Source organism: Canis lupus, chromosome 27 (genome assembly GCF_048164855.1).
Source record: "Canis lupus baileyi chromosome 27, mCanLup2.hap1, whole genome shotgun sequence".
Classification (NCBI taxonomy): Eukaryota; Metazoa; Chordata; class Mammalia; order Carnivora; family Canidae; genus Canis; species Canis lupus.
Window position 1 is genome coordinate 8,843,488 of NC_132864.1, and position 22,392 is coordinate 8,865,879.

General features: G+C 43.5%; 1 protein-coding gene across 1 annotated transcript in view; it reads left to right on the top strand.

Moving 5' to 3' along the window:
• Positions 1-22,392, top strand: part of TMEM132D (transmembrane protein 132D) — a 596,131-nt gene that overhangs the window by 264,343 nt on the left and 309,396 nt on the right. Inside the window, exon 3 of the mRNA XM_072802137.1 lies at positions 11,836-11,982. Coding sequence (XP_072658238.1) covers positions 11,836-11,982 — 147 coding nt within the window. The remainder of the gene's footprint in view (positions 1-11,835; positions 11,983-22,392) is intronic.

Here is a 22,392-nt window from a genome sequence, read left to right on the forward strand (position 1 = left end):
CTTTTAGGAACATTTCTTAAGTTTCTTTGATGATTATAAGGGGCACTGAAAAGAAATAACCTAACTTTTGCATTCATTCATGAAATAAGCTGGACTTAGGTTTGCTCACATGGCTTACTGGATTTATTTGCTTGGCGGTGGGGGGGAATCTTCAAGCTTGGCCTCCATTTTATTTTCATTTAACTGTTGGATTCAGGGCTTGTGTACCAGCAAAGATCATCTCTTTCCTCCCGGTTCTTTCCTTCCCGTGAGTTCACATCCTGCTGGGTCCCTTCAGAGTACAATAGCTGAAGTTGTATGTCCTCCCAAGACTCACCTCGGATCAGGGATGAGGCCCGGGGTGAGGTGGAGATACTCTTCTAGTAGCTCCTGAGAAATTCCAGAGCCCACCAATCCCATTGGACCCAATCACTGTGACTAGAAGGAAGAAAAGTGCTGATTATCTGTGGGTCACCTCTTCTGTTTCCAGGACCCAGGCTGTTGCCCAAGAAAGTTGAGTAATTTCAAGGTAGACCGCACGTCCCTGTAAGCATGTCATTGTTCTGAAAGATGTTGTGTGTGAAGCAGCCAGGGTCATGTTCGGATTTAGGAGGCGCCTGGGCCCAGGGACAGTACACCTCTTTTGGGGAGAGGGCTGCTGCTGTGGCCACCGCCCCTATCATGGACTGTCTGAGGTGTTACTGTTTTAGACAGGGATGTTTGAAGGGAGCATCTTTCTCTTTCTCTTTCTTTCCTTCTTTTATAAACCAAAAGTCTATCTTCCAGAATGTGCTAACAGAAGATGATTTTTGTTGAAATAGCTATGAAGATATCCCTGAAAAATGAAAAAGAATAGGAAGGAAATAGCCCTACCAGATACTAAAACATGTCATAAACTATTGTGTTTAAAACATTTGGGTCCTGCCTCACGAGAAGGCAGACAGATCAATAAAAGCAAATGCAGAGGCTAAAAATAAGCCTAAGGAGCAGACAAATTTAGTATAGATCAAAGATGGCATTCTAAATCAATGGGGTACTGGGTGAATCATTTAATAAATAGGACTAATGAAACCCATATGGGTAGAAGTAAAGCCAGATCCCTCTTCTACTCATGTCGCACATGAAAATACATTTCAGATGGATCAAAGGATTAATTTCTCAATAAATCAATTTCCTAATAAACAATAAAAATAAAACCAATAAAAGGATAAGGAAGTGGACAAATGATGTGAACAGACATTTGATAAAAAATTATTCAAATGTAAGCCTATGAAAACTATATTCAATGTCCTTCAGACTTAATGAAATACTATTTTTATTTGTCAAATATGCAACAATGAAAAAGGCAGAAAATGGGCAGCCCGGGTGGCTCAGCGGTTTAGCGCTGCCTTCAGCCCAGGGCCTGATCCTGGAGACCCGGGATCAAGTCCCACGTCGGGCTCCCTGCATGGAGCCTGCTTCTCCCTCTGCCTGTGTCTGTGCCTCTCTCTCTCTCTGTGTCTCTCATGAATAAATAAATAAAATCTTTTTTTTAAAAAAGGCACAAAAAGGCACATGAAGACTCTCTGTGAATGTGTAAATTGCTAGAATCTCTTTGAATGGCAATGTAGTGAGTTCTATCAGAATTAAGCACCGGCATCTCTTCTGACTTGGCCCTTCCTCCTTTAGACATTTTTGCTGTGGACATGCTTGCCTGTGTATGCCAAGCTCTGCAGATGTGGAGCTTCTCTGAAGTGCTGACTGTAGCAGTAGAGATTGGAAACCACCAAGGTGCCCATCACACGGGCACTGGTCAGTGAGATGTTCTGGGACACCTGCACAGTGGATTCTTCTGTAGTTGTGACTCAAGGGTGCTTAGGTCTCTAAATGCTGATATAGATGTACCTACTAGATATGTATTTTAAATACATAGATAGTGTATAAGAGTGTGTGTGGTACTGCATTGGTATTTTTAGTTTTTTTTTTTTTTTTTTAGATTTTATTTATTTATTCATGAGAGACACACAGAGAGGCAGAGACACAGGCAGAGGGAGAAGCAGGCTCCCTGCAAGGAGGGTGATGCGGGACTCAATTCCAGGACCCCGAGATCATGACCTAAGCCAAAGGCAGACACTCCACTGATGAGCCACCAGGTGCCCCTGATTATTGGTATTTTAAACAATCAACATAGCTGCATATATTGATCACCCAGAAAATGTAAGTTACATTGGATAGAATTGAGAGGAGGGAAGTCTCCAGTGAGAGGAACTTTGTATCCCATTTGTAACATTTAGGTATTTATAACATGCCTGCGTTGTTTCTTCGAAAAAAAAAATGATAATTAAAAATTAAAAAAAAAAACAACAACCAAAAGACATCCCTGAAAGTGTGAGTTTGTTGCCCAAAGCTCTGGTTTTGACTTAGAATGTTTCCCTTAATTAAATAAGTATATTTAAGTAATTCCTTTAAAACACTAGTAACCTCGAGGACTAGAGAAAACAGCAATCCCATTCCATTATGTGCTTTCGTGAAATTAGAGGGTTGGCTCATAGCAGACAGCAAGATTAGGTCTCATCCCGAAGCCTGGGAACCATACACGGCGCATGGCAGTGCCCTGGAGCAGGAAAGCCAACAGTTTTCAGAAGTACTAGTCACGGCGCAGAAAAGCCACCCAACTAGCTTCTCTGCAAATACAAGTCCTGCTTGCTGTCTGAGGTCCTGCATAACTTTGAGTCCTTGTCTTCCATCTCCTGTGGGAGTACAAAGGTGGTTGTATTTTGCTATTTTGTATTTTGCTCTGTTTTGTGTGTGTGTGTGTGTGTGTTGTTGTTGTTGTTGTTGTCGTTGTTTTTAGAATCAGGGCTTTGATTAGTGATTATTGTATGGATGACATGGAAAGAGTAAAATTCCAAATAGCCAAGCGTCCAGGTTTCTGTGTCAAGAGCGATGTAATGATGATGATGATGATGATGGGTAAGGTCTGTTTTCTATGGGACACTCTAGGAAGGGCTAGGCATACGGTCGTCTCTGACAGTCTATCACATTCAGCAATAAATAGAGCTTTTTCCTGCACATCTGCTGGTTGGTTGGATGAGTCTACGATGGGAGAGTAAATAAGACGCAGAATGAGTGAAGCTGTAACATTGATCTCCATGTGTGGGCATCATGGAGACTGTGGGCACTTACTGCTTTAGTATCAGGGGCAAATGATATGATCATCTTTCTGGAAATGGTGATGAGTTTCCCTCTCTTGCCACCCATCCAGCTGAGCCATCATGGGAGCTGTGTTAAGGACTGCTGTCTCTCTCCATCAAGGCTTCGCTTGTCTGAACGGGAATCCTGGTTTGCATGGGGTGGTAATGATCGCTGTGAATCTGTAGACAGTGGGCTCATATAATAAGCCAAGGAACATTTAAACAGTGCCTTTCACTGTTGGGTGGTAGGCTGTTTTCAGCAGGAACAAGTAGAGTTTCCTTCCCCACTCAGATGCTGGGCAAAAACCAATCCACTGGAGAAGATGTCCATATATGTATGCATACTCCCCTCCTGCCTGCCCACTTGATTAATCACTGGCTCTACCATTGGGCAGGTCTGTTGATAATTAACTCTTTCTGGGGTAGCCACCCTATGCTGGGCTCTCTCTACCCTTCTCTTGCTTTTTTTTAAAATCCTTCATAGAACTTACACACGTTGAATGTGTGTTTGTGTGTGTGTGTGTGTTCTGTCTTTCTCTTTGGATATAAGTTCCGAGTCGATAGGAAATGTGTGTTTTGTTCATATTTGCATTTCCTGTCCTGTGATTGTCTCCAGGAAAATCAAACTGTGTTTGATGAATGAATCCAGGAACAAATAAACAGTTTGGTTTATCTTAGTGTTATTCATTACCTACTTCAGTTGCGTATACAGTCACGTATTTATAAAACTTTTTTGGGGTGGGGGGTGGGATCCCTCTCTCCAGAGCTTCTCACAGTTGGCTTCCACACTCCTCATGCCCACGGGGTTCCATCTGTCACACAGTCCTATTTCTACCCATCATGTGTCTGTTTGAACTTGTGTCTGCATGAAACTGGCCTTTGCACCCTTCTCATGGGCAGAGAGTCAGAAGGAAAACCAAGTGCTTGGGAGGAGTAGAGATTGTGTGCAGGAAACACTCAGCTTTAGATGCTTTTAAAAAAGTCATTCAGTCTCTGTCTAGGCTGGCAGAGAAAACCCATGGGCCAGGTTTATCAGGATGGCAAGTACTGACCCACCCAGGCTCCAGGGTAAACAGGAGGTCCTCAGAGCCAGCAGCCTGCCTGGCTAGAGACTGGTAGCACATGTTGCTCACCTTTTGGGCCAAGGTGTAATGTTCTGCTGTTTTGGCTTTTCTCCTCACTGGATTCTCCTGAGTTGATAGGTGGCCAGCCAGGTTCCTGCTTTAGTTATTTTATTTGTCCCTGGACCAAGTCAAGGAGAGAGACCAGGATGATCTGTGAATAAAGCAGCACATTTAATATAATAATGGTTGTCGCATACAGTTATGCAGGTTGTGCACTGCTCAACTCTAGAAGTGACATTTCATATCATAATCTACATAAATAATGCTTCCTGGGTTTGGCCAGTGCCCAAATTGTATGGTCATGTAGCAGTCCTGGGCATGATCCTATTTATGTAAATCTACAGGTCGGGTGTGGATAAAGCAGTACGTAGAAGGATGATGACTAAAATACTGTTGATTTAGTTTCAACGAGATGGAAGTTCAGGTCATTTCTACTTTCTTCCTCATATCTGTGTAGCACTCATTGTTTTCCCACAAAGAACATATTCCATCCACTTAGGACAAAAATGAGAAAGTTAACTCATCACTGTGAGTTGTACGTATGGGGGCGGGGGGTGTAGACGTGGGCGCATTTGTGTGCATGAATGCCTCGGTCCCACCCTGGTTGTAGCAGGGAGCTCTCCCATGGCTTCTTGATTCACTCACTCAGAAGAGGCCTGACTTACTGAACCCCAGCTAGTGGAGGTCACAAACTGGTGACCTTGGACACTTTCCAGTCCTCACTTGTTATGTCTAGCCGGGATGATGTTTTCCAAACGGGATCTTACACTCAAGTGGGGATCTCTGACCTCTCTTCAAGATTGCAAAGGCTTGGCAACACCGGGCCTGCAGGGCAGCGGGAGGTGAGGGCTCTGGTCTGTATGCGAGATCTGTGCTCACAGCCTGAGTAGCCGATCCCTTGCTTGGTTGGTACTTTCTAGTGGATGCCAAAGCCCCACAGGCAGGGCCTTGTGATGTCTAATCAGTAAATCATTCACAGAGAGCTGTTCACCTCTCCACCTGGCCATGGGTCCCAGCCTCCCAAGGCCACATGCCCAAGTCTCCTCTGCCCCAGCTCCTCCCCCTGAGGGTCTTGGAGATGCCCCCTTCTCTTGAGGACAGACTCTGCCCACTGGTATTGACTGTTCTATAATGTCTCACACAGATGATCCTTCAACAGTCAGGACTGTGCTACATTCCTTTGGTCCCAGTGCCTCACTGATAGCACAACATCAAAAACACTTTGCTGTAGACTGACTTGCCTTTATTCTAAATTTAACATTCCCCAAGAAATCGCCACATGGAAACAGATTCCCTCACCCCCTGATGCTGTGAACAGCAGAACTGGCAGGAGAGGTTCAGCATCTTGCCAGTACCCATCCACCTGCTTCATTGTACCATGACCTCTGGTCATCACGTTTCCTTGTCCTGTACTCAGAAGGCAGCTCGAATGGGACTTTCTCAATGTTTCTCAATGTTTGTTTCTCAATGTTTCTCAATCAATAGTGTGCAGTGATTCACTGAGTTGGTGGAGAATCAGGACTCCTCAACATGTGTCTCTTAATCTCATTATTTTCATGCATCCTTTTTTTTGGTGTGTGTTTTATAGTATAGCATGTTGCAATAGTCCAAGCACAAAGTTGACAAAAAATATATGCCCACATTAAGTGTGAATGCTGACAAATAATTTACTGGCTTGAGTGCATGATGATCAACAATTGTGGGAATCTGCTATTTTAGATTTAGATTTTATGTAGCAGCAGCTCTTCCATAGAGCCACTGTATATATTGGGATCATCCTGAAGCCACGGCAGGGAGACTTAGCCAAGTACCTCCCAGGGGTAGAAAGAGGGGTGCAGTGTCACACAAGCCACAGAGAACTGCTGATAACATTGGAAACAAGCACACAAACGCACCTGCTGGCTGAGGCAAGGCCAGGACATGGGGACAGGCTGAAAGTGGCTCTGACAATAAATTAAATGCTCTGTGTCATGTAGTACGTGGACTAGTGGGGAGTGGCGCTGTTATCAAGTGCTCCTGGTGAAGCAGCGGTTAGATGCAGTGCGTGGTTGTCAGCCACGGTGGGATAGCTATGGCATCTGAGGATACAGAGCCGCATTGTTCTTTTCCACAGTTAATGAGAGAAAAAGAGTGCGTGTGTGAGGAACATTTTTTTTTTAAAGCTTTGCTTTGACCCAAAGGGGTTTTCCTTGGACTTTGAACCAACAGGGAAAACACAGGTTTCTATCACTTAATGGGCAGGGATGCTGATAACTAAATCGACAACACTTATAAGTGTGCTGTGTCCTTCTGTCATCCATAATAGGAGATGCAGGGTATGGGGGAGCAAAATCAGGTGTGCATGGGGTCGGCACTGGGTTACCAGCTGCTGGGATCATGTTGCTGGATGCTGTATTGGAACCCACATATGTTGTGTGTGTGCATGTGTGTATATGTGTGTAGAGGTATACAACTGACCCTGCACAACACGGGAGTTAGGAGTGTCAACTCACATTTAGATCTTTCATCCATTTTGAGTTTATCTTTGTGTATGGTGCAAATCCTAGAGGAGAACACAGGCAACACCCTTTTTGAACTTGGCCACAGTAACTTCTTGCAAGATACATCCATGAAGGCAAGAGAAACAAAAGCAAAAATGAACTATTGGGACTTCATCAAGATAAGAAGGTTTTGCACAGCAAAGGATACAGTCAACAAAACTAAAAGACAACCTACAGAATGGGAGAAGATATTTGCAAATGACCTATCAGATAAAGGGCTAGTTTCCAAGATCTATAAAGAACTTATTAAACTCAACAGCAAAGAAACAAACAATCCAATCATGAAATGGGCAAAAGACATGAACAGAAATCTCACAGAGGAAGATATCGGCATGGCCAACATGCACATGAGGAAATGCTCTGCATCACTGGCCATCAGGGAAATACAAATCAAAACCTCAATGAGATCCCACCTCACACCAGTGAGAATGGGGAAAATTAACAAGGCAGGAAACCACAAATGCTGGAGAGGATGCGGAGAAAAGGGAACCCTCTTACACTGTTGGTGGGAATGTGAACTGGTGCAGCCACTCTGGGAAACTGTGTGGAGGTTCCTCAAACAGTTAAAAATAGACCTGCCCTACGACCCAGCAATTGCACTGCTGGGGATTTACCCCAAAGATACAGATGCAGTGAAACGCCGGGACACCTGCACCCCGATGTTTATAGCAGCAATGTCCACAATAGCTAAACTGTGGAAGGAGCCTCCATTGAAAGATGAATGGATGAAGAATATGTGGTCTATGTATACAATGGAATATTCCTCAGCCATTAGAAACGACAAATACCCACCATTTGCTTTGACGTGGATGGAACTGGAGGGTATTATGCTGAGTGAAATAAGTCAATTGGAGAAGGACAAACATTATATGGTCTCATTCATTTGGGGAATATAAAAAATAGTGAAAGGGAATAAAGGGGAAAGGAGAGAAAATGAGTGGGAAATATCAGAGAGGGAGACAGAACATGAGAGACTCCTAACTCTGCGAAACGAACTAGAGGTGGTGGAAGGGAGGTGGGCAGGGGGTGGGGGTGACTGGGTGATGGCCACTGAGGGGAGCACTTGATGGGATGAGCACTGGGTGCTATGCTATATGTTGGCAAATTGAACACCAATAAAAAATAAATTTATTAAATAAAAAAATAAATAAATAAAAAAGGAGTGTCAACTCACCATGTCGTCAAAAATCTGAGTATAACCCTGACTCCTCAAAACATAACTCCCAACAGCCTGCTGTTGACCAGAAGTTTTAATAACATATGCCATTGAAAAAAGCACATATTTTGTATGTTCTGTGTATTATATACTGTATCGTTGCAAGAGGGAAGCTAGAGAAAATCAAATGTTACTAGGAAAACCATCAGGAAGAGGAGACACATTTACTTTGCTGTATTTATTGAAAAAAACTCATATGAGTAAGTGAATGTGAGCAGTTCAAACCCGTGTTGTTCAAGGGTCAACTGTGTGTGTGTATGTGTGTGTGGCGGGGGGGGGGGTACTGTAGCTCTGCTATTTTTTTAAAGATTTTATTTATTTATCCATGAGAGACACAAAGAGAGGCAGAGACATAGGCAGAGGGAGAAGCAGGCTCCATGCAGGGAGCCCGATGTAGGACTTGATTCCAGGACCCCGGGATCATGACCTGAGCCAAAGGCAGATGCTCATCCACTGAGCCACCCAAGTGTCCCTCTGCTATGTTTTAAAAACACAATATACCCTTAACCCAAGCAGGTTTTACCGTGTCCGTCCCCATGTGTGTGCCCACCATGGGGGAAATTGTGGCCCTGTCACTATGGGAGATACATTTTCATGCATAAATATGCAGCAGAGTGTCCTTGGAAATCAAGCACTGTGCTTATCTCTGTGTAATGAAGCTGTCAGTATAACCCGTATGTATTGAGGCACAAGTAGGTTATAAAACTTCCATTAATGAGTGTAAGTAACTCAGTTGTCATAAACAAAGGCAGGAATTAGCAGTTGGTTCAAACCCAGTGAAGCCAAACTGCACGTGTCCTACAAATTATTTAATAGTTCCAAAACACTGCAACTTAACTGCTCTGAGATTAGCATTCCAACATGATCAAGCCGACACAAACCGAGCTCAGTATACGCTGTCCATGTGTCTTCGAGGGACAACTGTCCAATGTCTTGTGTGGATTCATACTTGATGCAAGCTGTTCAGTGACATCTCTTGAGCAAGGATCGTCCTTCAGCTCAGAACATCTGGAACAGCCCCTGGAAATGTGTCTTCTCTTATGAAAACATTCTGTGTCTATGAAAAGTAACCTCCTAGTGTCCCACGCTACATTTCAGAAAGAATGTTCTCTTAAAAATAATGCTCTAACTTACAGCTTCATGTTACTGCAGTAGGATCGCCAAGAACAGATACTGGATACTCTGTAGGTTAAATAAGCAACTGTGTTCTTTCCTGAGAACTTAAGAATGATTCATGGAAGAAATATTATCTGAGTTCCACATGGCCTACTTGTGAATAAAATTTAAGAAAAATATGAGCCTGTTCTGTATCCGAAATGTATCCGAAAAGTCTTATGCAAGGATATCTCCTCTATAATGAAAAGATCACCACATCCAGGATGATGACCTATTTATTTAAAGCAAATTTGATTCAATAAAATTCCAGTGCACAATAATTGGGACAGCCCTTAGAATTCATCTCAATATAATAGCAGCTGTCCATAGTGAATTGAACTTTTTATTTTTCAACCACCACATCCTGGTTTCTTGCTATTTAATTGAGTTCCCGCGAGGCAGAAATCATAGCTTACTCACCTGCGGTGTTTCACCCAAGTATCCAGAAAATGAGATGGCTTTCTGGCCTATGCATTCAATTCCTAATTTATAAATGGCTGCATTCAAAGTGTTGGCTTGTATGATAATTATTTAAGACACAAAACATGCAATTTTTTTTTCTTGCAGAAATCATGCTATCCATTGAAGCTCACTTCCTAAAACTGCCTGCATTAGCACCGAGGGCCACACATGAGACACACTTCCTCTTCTCTTTATAGAGCAGTCGCATCAGTATGTGTGAGTTGGGGCTCCCAGGACCACGCTCAGGTTTGATGACTTGCTAGGAGGACTCAGGATGGAGCATATTGTCTTAATCGTGACTGTGATTTGTTACAGCAAAGGACAGAAATCACATTCAGCAAAGGAAAAGACTTGTGGGGCGAAGTCTGGGGGAGCCAGGCTCAGGCTTCTAGAGCCCCACGGGGAGTCATGCCGACATCTCTAGTCCTTAGCAGTGACTTGTGACCTTTCGTGTGAGTGTCCCCTGAGCCTGGAAGCCCAGGGTTTGTCCTGGGGACTGGTCACCGGGCCTCTCTGCCAGGTGCGCACCATGATTTCAGATTCCGTGGGTGTAGGGCAGACACCGCATTGTTTGTGTAAATGGTGTGGGCACATCCTCTTCTTAGGGAATGGAGGGAACCCCCGCCCCATAAGCCTGGTGCCTGGATGCCAGCCAGGGGCCTCCCTGCCAGTGGCCTTTCTAGAACGGCAGCCTCATACCCGCTGTTGACTCTTCTACACCATAACTTTGCAGTTGTTTCTGTGGGAGGTCATGTTCTTGGGGTTAGTGGCATATGCGTCCCTTTCTCTTCCCTGAGTCCTGCGAGTGTCTCATCCCCTTCCGCCCTGCTTGTCTCTGGCTGTGCATGAGGGTCAGAGGTGGAGGGCCCATGTCTGTGGCTTGGGCGCCTTGTCCATGCAAGCACAGCAGTTTCCCATCTGGAGGATGCCCCTCCCAGACCATCTTCTCCTCAGCCGCCCGCTCATTCCCACCGCCCTTGCTGCAAAGCTCTTCAACCCAACAGGAGCACGAAGCTCAAACACGAGGCCAGTTCATACATCAGGCGGTGGGCGATGCATTGCATTTTGTACTGTACACTCGCCATTCCATATGTTTTTCACTCGAAACTTCTTGGAGCAAAGAAGGGTTCTGCTGTGATATTCCCTTCCTCCTCCCTCATCAGCCTCCTGGGGAGGAACGAGGCCCCTCGTATCTTGGTGAGGAGCCCCTGGTCATATCATTGTCCCTCTGCCATGGGCGATGAGGAAAGAATAAACAAATGGGTGGGAGGGTACACGTGTGGCAGACAAGACACAGGCTTCTGTAAATTTGTCTTTCTGTAGCTGACCAGTGTTGGGTAGCAGAGGATGTGAGTAGGATCAGAGTAAGTGGTTTCCATGGTTTTCATGGGTTTGAGTGATGCCAAGGGGAGTCCTGGGCATAGTTCGAGCTGCCTGGTGGTTCAGGGCCATGTGACACTTAAGGCACCTGCTCCTGAGTGTGTGGTGCCCAGGTCCTCAGCCGCTTGGTGCAAGCGGACCCCATAGGGCACGTGTGATACTTAACAGAGTTGAGGCTGTCACACCTGGGAAGAGTGCCTGGTATGTGGCGCACAGTTTCTAAGCAGCGGCCGTGACCGTGATGCTCAGGGTAGTGATGACAGTAAAGCCTGCATGGAGGGAGGGGCACAGGCAGGACTCAGATCCTGTGTTCCTGGGGCTGTCTCTGGTCCCAAATCCGTGTGCGCTACAGCCCCTCATTCTACACTGAGAACACCGGGGGTAGCAGGTAGTCCAGGTGAGGCATCTGTCAGTGCCTGGCACAGAGGGGATGGTCTGTGAACACGCAGTGTCATTACTAACTTCACTCATATGGTTTTAATTCACTCCCTTTTCTTGTTTAGTCTTTATAGTATGGGGTCTTTAGGAAAGTCATTAAAAAAAAAAAAAAACTGAAGCCATCCATGAGTGCAACTTTCTTTATGCCTGCAGACTGCCAGTGTGCTGCGGCCAGCTCCTATGCCAAAGGTGGGAATAAGTGGGGCACCATTATTGCAAGGTGATGGCAAAGATGTGATTAAACCCTGTTTCACACAAGCATGCGCCTACCGGGCAGCCGCGTGCGGTTGCATTGCCCATGTCCCCAGAACCAGGTATCCTGGGATTCCCCAGAGCCGTCTGAGCTGTGCACTCACTGTCTCTTACAGGGCCAAGGTGAAGAAGGGCGTGAGCATCGTGGGGGTGAGAGCCAGCAGCCCTTCCATTTGGGAGGTCACAGAGGGCACAGAGTACACTGGCAAGTACGCACCGGCTGTCATCGTTTGTCAGAAGAAATCTGCTAGCTCAGAAAACAGGTGAGTCCCAGCGGCCTTCAACATGTTCAGACTCGCTGTGACGGGGGTTCGTTTCCCCTACATTTGCTAACAACCGTTCCCACTGTGGTTTGTATGTGGTGCCTGTATTCTGTGTTATTCGTATTTCTCGGGAAGATGGATGGAATCCGTCCCTTGGGAAAGGTGAGCTATTATTACAGCAGACCTCCTTCACATTTTAGCGGAGCTCCGGGTCATCTGCAAGGACCACTCCTGCAGGTGGGATTTATGTACAGATGGTGCTGCACTGCCCCATGGCCTCCTCCTCGCCCGTCAGGGCAGCTCTGATAAAACAGCCTGTCCTGTGAGTGTCGCAACAACACTGTGTAACTCTTGGCACCTGTGGAGTGTGTTCCACATTTGCCATGTAGGTGTCTGTGATTATATTTGTGTGCACGTGTTTCTGATGAACGGTAAACTGTCTACTGTGCAATTATGGGACATTGTGAGTCACTCTAGAGACAAATTAAAACTTGAATCTGAGTCTGATACCCACCAAATTAGAAACCGTCAACTCCCAGCGGGGCAGAGAGACTTGAAAACTCAGTGGTTCTTGATTTGTTTCTGTTTCCTGAAACCTCATTTGTGGTTCTCGAGAATTCCTAGTCTGGTCACATATTTTTGCCACTTTTTGGCTGGTTGCTTTTTTGCTCTTTATATTACCGAAGATTGAAAAACAAACAAACAAAGAAACAAGCCAGTCGGAGAAGGACAAACATTATATGTTCTCATTCATTTGGGGAATATAAATAATAGTGAAAGGGAATATAAGGGAAGGGGGAAGAAATGTGTGGGAAATATCAGAAAGGGAGACAGAACGTAAAGACTGCTAACTCTGGGAAACGAACTAGGGGTGTTGGAAGGGGAGGAGGGCGGGGGGTGGGAGTGAATGGGTGACGGGCACTGGGGGTTATTCTGTATGTTAGTAAATTGAACACCAATAAAAAAAATAAAAAAATAAAAAAAATAAAAAAAAGAAACAAACAAGCAGATTAATCCCAGGTATGTAACACATTATTTTTCGGTGTCAGATTATTAAACTCCATTGGTCAGTGTTTGGAAAAAATAAAAATTTTCCATTTACTTATTCTAATATTGAAGTCATGAATCTCAATGGACGCTTATGACACTTTTTTTTGGTTCATTATCAGGGAGCATTTGATGCCAGTTTGGGGATAGTTTGACTTGGGATCCCTTGTGCGTTCCTTCTGGTTCACACTGGAGCACCAGGATTCAGGTTGTCAATTCTTGAGCTCTGGCTTGTGTCTCTTCTTTTGTGACCAGTGTCCTAAGAGTGCTTTTTGAAGATTTTCTTAAGAGAGTAGATGAGAAGAAAAAGAAGAAATGTGCATCTGAGCTCTGCCCCAAATGTCTGTGTAGTAATAGGACGCCATATGGATTCACAGAGTGAACTTGCACATAACCACACGTCCAGATATGTCTGCACCAGTCATGGGATTTGGGAAGTTAGGTGCCACCTCAGTAAAGGTTTCTTTTGTGTTGTGAAGTTAGCACAAATAAGGAAGGAAGGATGGATGGATGCATGGATGGATATGTGATAGACAGGCAGGCAGGTTCTTTACCAGAAGAGGAGAGGAATTTGAGAGGAAGGATCTCAATCACTCTGTTCTGTTTTCTGCTCTTTTTCTTGCATTTCCTTGGTGGGGAGGGGTATTATTAATAGTAGTAGTTGAAGTGTTTTCTATGACATGTGAAGAAATATGAACCATTTTAAACTTTTATGTTGCTGGTTTTTTTGTTTGTATTTTTTGTTTGTTTGTTTTGCTTTTGATTTTATGGCTAAGCATTAGATCAGTTTGTCTTGGGCCCGGAGGAGAGGTAAGGAAACTTTCTGAGGGTGCCTCATCCCCATTAAGATGTAAACTGATTTCCCATGGGTCAAGCAAAGGGCTTCCAAGGGGTGCTTGAACACTTCTGAGCGTCTGCAGAGCACGTGGAAACATAACAATGCATGGTGCTTGCCACTTCTCTTCTTTGATTTGTATCAGTATCTTCCTTAAGAAGCAAGTGCCCTGAGTGGAATATCAAGTTATTTCTTCAAAGCCCTGGTATCATATCACCATTCCCTATGGAGAACATGCCTTATCCTTTTTTTATCTAAGATTTTATTTGTTTATTTGTGATAGACACACAGAGAGAGGTAGAGATATAGGCCGAGGGAGAAGCAGGCTCCCCACAGGGAGCCCGATGTGGGACTCGATCCCAGGACCCCAGGATCACACCCTGAGCTGAAGACAGATACTCAACCACTGAGACACCCAGGTGCCCCAACATGTCTTATGCTTTGTAGATCCTGATGGCTATTTTCTATTTTCCTGCTATTGGTCCAGATGATATTAAAAGCACACAGGCACACTTGGCATACACATTTATGTATGTCTGTGTAGCTAATATGTGATATGTGATACACAGCATATTATGCATGTACATATACAGCATGTGTTTGTTCTGAGAGACATGCACATCTATGTATAGATACATGTACATGTATTTAGTAGCACTACTATATAGAACATATATACAATGTATTTATTATATAGGTGTTTAAGTATGTGCATGCATGTACACACGCATTGCCATGTGATTTATGTGTACTCACGTGCATGGATATGGAGGTTATGGTTTTGGAATCCAGTTTTTAGGCCACAGCTAGGAAGCCTTTGCTTAAATGAGGAAGCCTGGAAATGGGAGCTCTCTCAGTTGGTAACATGTGTCTCCCTGTTTGCAGCTACGGCTCCAGTCCCTAGAGCAGCGTCTGGTGCACATGGGTTTCTCCAAAAATGTTTGTTTGCTGCAGTTCTAAAATTATACTTCATCTCTGTTACTGTATGCATTATGATGCAAACCATACATACTGAATCCCCTCCAAGACACCTGCTTAAAAAAGCAAGGCATATAACAGGATGTATATATTGAAGCCCTGTTTGGGGAAAACCCAGAGAAAGGTACTTTCCTGAGCAGAGGGTCTGGCAACTGTGCTTTCTCCTGAGTGGCTGCCAGGAAGTTGAGGCAGAAGGCTGAATGTAAGTTATCTTATATTGTGAACCATTTGGACTGTGAATTTTTTTGCTTTGTGCATGTATTACCATTTAATAAAATGTATACAGATAAATTGACATTTTTTGAATATCATACATTCATTAATATATTCCATTTCTATCCTCACTTCAGAATGTTTCATTTCACTTCTGTCTGTACTATATTCAATGAAGAAACATCATGCTCCAGTATTTGGAGTAGTGAGTGGCCTGGGAGGTGATCTATTTCTCTTTATCTGAAGGATAATTGGAAAATGTATTACGGAGTGGATATTTTAGTGTTAGGAGGTTTTGCTTCAGAAGTTGTCTTGCTTTATAAACTCTTCCCAGTCTCTTTGAATATTTTTTAGTTATTCTTAAAAGTCAGAATCAGATCATCAGAATTCAAAGAGGCAATCTTAATTAGCTTGATAGTCATGGATTTTGTATTGCTAATAATTCACCATGGTTCACAAAGTTGTGTTAATGAAGTTAAGTCACTGTGACAGGTGTAATTTTATGGATTAAGGAGACACTTGTGGTAGTGATGAATTCAACAGGAAAGAGAGAAGATCTCTCACCTGAGTTAAAATACATTCTTTCCTTTCTGGAAAAGTTTGTTGCTGAAAACCTTATCATCATAGTATTAACATATGAATGTCATTGCAGCTATGGGGGTCTCTTGACTAAAGGGTTGCCAGGAAATACTATGGAACAGAGCAGAAGAACTAATGCTCCATCCATCAGATTCCATTTTGCACTTTTAGAATCTTACTCACTACAGCACAATGGAAACTGAGACCAATGTATAACAAAAGCCATATATTTTTTATGTACGTGCTCTTCTCTGCATAGATGAGTGTTTTCCAAAGTCTGTCACTGTTGCTATGCAAATGATATTAGGTGGTAACATAGATGTGGGTTTGAATAAATTTGAATGACAGAAGCTCCCATGGTTTTCTGTTCTCCAGCAAGACTTCTAATGGAAGCATTCATCTACCTTGTCTTAACAGCATCTCTCCTTTGCCAGCAGATCCTAGACAGGCAAGAGTACACAGCTAGAATTTAATTTTTTTCAGAATTATCATCTCCTTATTATATACGGCACTGGTGTTATGCTTATCATAGGTAGTATGTCTTGCTTTGAAATGTATATGAAGGACATGAACTGCCATAAAAATAATTGATATTTCAAATATAGACAGATACGATTAAAGTCATGAATGTATATTCAAAGTGACGATATTCTGGCATCAATAAGTATATCTCAAATTATATTTGTTAGGATTACTTGATTATTTAATTTTTAATGCAAATAAAAGTTATGGAAGACAGAATTTTATTTCTCTGTCACCCAGAAGAAGCCTGCAGTAAGCAGGCCAGGACTGGTACGTCAACTCTCCAATACAGTCAGGGTCCCAGGCACTTGTCTTTCTTTTCCTTTTTTAAAAGAATTTATTTGAGAGAGAGAGAGAAAGTGAGCGAGCGAAAGAACACAGCAAGGGAAGGAGCAGAAACAGAGGGAGAAGCAGACTCCTCGTTGATCAGGGAACCCAATGTGAAGCTCGATGAGATCATGACCTAAGCTGAAGGCAGATGCTCAAACAACTGAGCCATCCAGGTGCCCCAACTCCTGTCTTTATTGCACAGCATTCCAGTTCAGGGCTTCCATTCTCATGGACTAAGATGACAATCATTCCATCTGCCCTGTGGAAAAGATTTTCTCAGCTGGGTCAGCTCTCTTTCAGCAACTTTCCTGGAAACCATGCCAAACCCTGGTTTCCTTTTACATCTCCTTGGCTAGGACTTAACCACGTGGCTGCACCAGACAGACAATGGTATGTTCAACTCAGAATCATTTTTTTTGCTCCAGAGACAGAAGAACATGGGTCAGGCAGCCCAAATCTTCTTTCTCGGCAATTTGTAAAGGGCAGGTGTTGTGAGACTTCCAATAGGATGATGACAAGTGCATGGTACCTGGTGATCACCTTCACTCTGTCAGGCATGAATGGAGGTTTCTAGAGAAGTATAAAGGAAGAATATGAGAAAGTGAGTTAAGGCAGCATTTGTGAGGTGCAGATGGGAATGAACTGAAGGAGGGTGCCAAAGTGGCTGGTCCCAAGTGCACACACATAGAGAGAGAGAGAGAGCTGGAATGAGAGTGGAGACGCAGGCCTGAAACACCAGGATGGCATCTTGATAGGGCAGGCGGTACACAGGTGCCTATGAACATGTTGAGCCACAGACTTCCTCGCTGGAGCAGGCAGGGTCTCCATGGCAGGGGATGGGTCTCCATACCCAAGGATGGATGGGAGCATCACTCTGAGAATGAACTTGGGGAAACCCTTGAAAGTGAGAGACAAAGACAGAGCTGCCTGCATGATACAGAGATGGTTTGTGACACTGATCAGTGTTCTCAGACTCATGTCCTGAAGATCCAGCCTCAAGGACAGGAAGCCATAAGATTAGGAGGGCAAAGAGAAGCTGGAACCCTATGGCTGTCAGGGTTGGTGCTGCAGAAACTCAGATCAGCACAGTTGGGCAAAACCTTCAGGAAAAAGAAACTTCAGAAGTGGAAGTGATGAGAGACTCCTGAAAACCAGCCAACCAAGAGTATAAACATGGCCACAGGAACAGGAGAGTGAACCTAGTTACCATGAGGTCCAGCACTAATAGTTATACACTCGGGGGGACGGAAAGCAAACATTTGCACAAAAACTGTTGGACAAACTCTCACACCAGCAGCACCCACCACAGGTGAAAGGTGAATGGATAAACCATGTGGTGTGCCCGCCCAAGGGGACATTGCCTGCAGTTACACGGAGAGAAGTGTTGACCCACCTACAACATGGACCAGCTTTGAGGATGCCACACCATGTGACACAAACCATTTAGATGACATGTCCCAAGTAGGCCAGTTCCTAGATCTGCATCTAAGCAGCTCAGGGGCTGCCTGAGGATTGGGGGCTGAGCCTGATTGCTGGTGGATATGTGTTTCTTTTGGAATCAATAACCAGATCCTGCAGGTAGGTAGTGGGGGATGCTTGGACCATGCTGTGAAAAAACTAAAAGCCACTCACTTGTATACTTTAAAAATGGTGACTTTGACAATGTATGTATTACATCTTATTAAATGTATTATAGAAGTAAATTAAAAAGAGCTCACAATATAATGTTTCTAAATAAATAGAGGGCAGCAAAAATTGAAACGGTTCAATCAGAATGTTGACCGTGTTCATCCCCAGTTGGTGATGTCACACGTGACCCATGATTTCCCCATTGTTTGCTCAAGGTGTGTTTCTGAAAATTCCCATAATGAACATGGATTGTTTTGAATTAGGAAAACATAAGATAGGGAAAACAGGAAAAAATGAAGCTGTAATGCACTGTGGCAATTGTTTAACAGAGGCGTGGATGTTTGTCCTTGTCATTGCTGAGTGGAATACGGACTCTTTTGGGATGCTGTGTCCATCTGCCAGGTTGCCCAGATTTGAAGCGAGAAAGATCTGGCCTCTTTGTTTTCAGGTAATAATTACTTGTAATAGAGATCTTATAGATTGAAAATGTTCTGTGTGGCTTTAAAAACCAAAGTGTTGGGCAGCCCGGGTGGCTCAGCGGTTTAGCACTGCCTTCAGCCCAGGGTGTGATCCTGGAGACCCGGGATCGAATCCCACGTTCAGGCTCCCTGCATGGAGCCTGCTTCTCCCTCTGCCTGTGTCTGTACCTCTCTCTCTGTGTCTCTCATGAATAAATAAATAAAATCTTTAAAAAAAAAAAGCAAAGTGTTAACAATTTGTACTTTGCTGCTGCTCGGCTCTACCAAGATGACAAACCAAGTGATGGAAAAGAAAAATCTTGAGGTTTTTTTTTTTTAATGTAATGATTTGATTAGATATATTTTTTTCAGCAAGACAATTCAACTCTTTTGAGGTATAGAACCCAAGTTTAACAACAACAAAGCCAGAGACAGTGGTATAAAGTTGTCAGAATGGTACGTTTTTCCTGTGTGATTTGTTTGATGCCCTAAATGCTGACAACATCCTTATCATTGACTTAGGGATTATGATATGCATAAATATTACCATTTGAATGATAATTCCTTTCCAAAGGGTAGAAGGGCATGGGCGTCAGAGTCAGGAAATCTGGTATGTATTTCCCATTTTATTTTGGCCAGGTCATGTGCCAGACAGGTAATAAGAGGTAAAGCATCCTCTTCTGTAATATCAGCAACGGGAGATCAGCTTTTGCTGACCTCTTGTGAGCATCTCATATAATCCTGCGTGTGAACACGCTGAAATTATCAAGAGCACCATGCTAAGAGAAACATCTATTAATTGTTTTCAGATTGTTAAAATGGTGTATAATACAGGGAGCCTGCATACCAAGTTCTCCTAGATTGTGGAGAATTATATTTTATTTCCATACTCTAAATGAAAATTTCCTGGAGGACGAGATGAATTATGTTAGTTGGATGTGGAGGTTTTATCAAGTGTTGGGTCTGAATTTAGAACCTGTCAGAAGTATTTCTGTTCAAGTATGTTTTAATAACTTCTGCATTAGGGATACAACAAACCGAGGTATTGTTTCCAATATCATTTCTTCTAATCGTATTGTGGGGGCGGGGAGGGAGAAGATGCACATAATAAAATGTTTTCCTGAGAATGAGGAAGCACAAGGGATGCTTATACTCTCTGTGCTGAAAGAATTATAAAATACTTCATCCACTTTGGAGAGATATCTGTCAGTATCTGACTAATAACATTTAAGACGTACATCCGTATAACCCTAAAACTGCATTTCTGGATACATCTAGTCCAGATTAAAGTTTGATTATGGACATGGAGAGATGTATACAATGGCATTCGTTGCTGCATCTTTAAAAATAGCTGAGGGCCACAACCAAACTAAATATTCATCAAGGGGTGAATTGATTTTTTTAAAAAATGCTACATTCATATGGTGGAATCCTATTCTGCCATTGTGAGAAGCAGCTGAGAGCTAGTTATTATTTTTTTAAGATTTTGTTTATATGAGAGAGAGCAAGTGGCGGGAGGAGCAGAGGGAGAGGGAGACAAGCAGACTCCCCACTAGGCACAGAGCTCACTGCGGGACCGATCCCACGACCCTGAGATCACAACCTGAGCTGAAATCAAGAGTGAGATGCTCACCTAACCAACTGCGCCCCCAAGCACCCCTAGATCTAGTTAGCAATGTATGTCAGCCTCCAATTGACCTGAACATCCAATGTTGTGCGGAGCAGGAAGTTGGAATACTGTGTCCGATGCTATCTCTCAAGTACTTACAAAAGAGACCCGTGGACGTGTGTTGTTTTTGAGGGCAACACTGAGTTAATGTAGACAGGGGCAGGATGGGATATCGCAGCTCCTGGAAAGGCTGGCCCCGAGCGCGTGCCTCGGAGGAAGGAAGGTGTGTGCGATGCTCAGCGGGCAGCGTGGAGGAGGTGGCTCTGGGATTGGCCTGAGACCATGCTGCCTTCTGCCCCAGGACATGGACGCTTCCCTGAGCAACATACCGACTATGGAAGGTGGCGTGATAATTCAGGCACATGGTGTTACCGTTAAGGGAAAATTATAAGCCCAATTCTCTGTGAAATTATACCTCAGGCTGACTCATTTACCATTTCCTGATGCCCACCCAATCCCATTATGTGGAAGTGCGGGGAAGTGTGAGCTTTGCCTTAATTTACCTTTGTGTTGCTTTACTTTTATTACACCCATATATTTGATATTTAATATCTCCCGTTTCCAAGTAGAGTACCAAATTTGGAATTAAATTATTTAACACCCACTTTCAGCGGGTGACAGCAGTGCTTTAGTGCCACTCGTCCTTCCTTGCACAAGCTGCCTTGACTTTCATTAGGACCTCTGGGGCACGTGGGACTCAAGCGCCCGCTGCTCCAGCTGCAAAGTTAACGATTGCGGCGTGACTAATAACCTCATCGCAGCAGGGATTGTATCATGCCGCTCGCTGGCGTTTATCACCATGCTCTGTACACACCAGTGCCATGGATCACGGCTGATGTCCTGTTGCTGGCGACTTGTGATTTCACAGCGCCGGGGACCCACTCCACCCTGCGACAAGGAAGGAGAAGTTCCTCATTCATATCACTTGTGATTCCAGTGAATGAGGAGCTTTTCCTTCCTCGACGCAGGCATATCTGATGGGACACCTAACAGCCATCTAGAAAACTGCGGCCTGCTCTCTGGCTTTGTATAAATTTCTGAACTGGAAACTGCATGCGAAGTGAATGTGTGTGTGCATGCGGGTGTGTGCATAAGAGTCCTATGGGGAAAAATAGGTCTATGTCTGTATCCGTATCTATGTATCTGTGTCTCATCTATATCTGTATCCATATCTGTATTTTGTCTCTATCTTGTCTATATTTATAGTTATACAAATGAGTAATATGGATATATGCATAAGGTAAAATATAATTTTTTTAACTTGCTTTAATTTGAGTCATGAGTATCTGCAGTCATACTTGTTTTGATGGGTGTTCATTGTAAAACGGGTACATAGATCCCTGCATACCTTAGATGTTTTTGACGGTGAGGGAGAAGTTCTTGGGGAAAGCCAGACTTTTGATCACTTAGCTGTCTGGGTTGCTCTGGTCCTCTGATCTCTGCCTTCATACACTGTGACAGTGCTTTACTGTGAGCACCTGCAAACATCCTGAAATCTCCACATTTTTGCAGTGTGCTTAGCTTCATAGAACAAACGCTGTGTTTGGATTATCTGTTTCTTGAAGGCCTGGGGAACAGTTGAGAAAGATAATAGTATTTCATGGAATGTTAAAAAAAGAAACAAAAGAAGAATTATAGGATCCATCCAAAGTAGCTTTATTTATAATCCAACTGTGAAAACTATCATCTTGTTTCTTAGGGTCTAAAAATTTCATTCTGGTTATTGTTCTCTTGAACAGGATGGCTTATTTTATTTTTAAATGTACATGCTTTGGATTTTCTATCATTTCTAAAAGTGCCTTTCTTCTGACAGCTCTTCGCTTCTGTGCTGTGAGCCAATTAGTTTAAGAAGTTTCCGCAGTGACTTGCTAGCCTTTATCTCTTGTGATTAATTTTGTCGTCACTTAGCCTGGTGTAGCTTCTCTTCTTAGACATATAGGGAGAAGGTAGCAAGAAAGTAATGGAAGTTAGTATTCTTAATTTGCTTTTCTTTTCTTTTAGAGCTTTGGAATTCTAAATTACATGCCATAAAATTCACCCAGTCATTAGAAATGACAAATATCCACCATTTGCTTCAACGTGGATGGAACTGGAGGGTATTATGCTGAGTGAAATAAGTCAATCGGAGAAGGACAAACATTATATGGTCT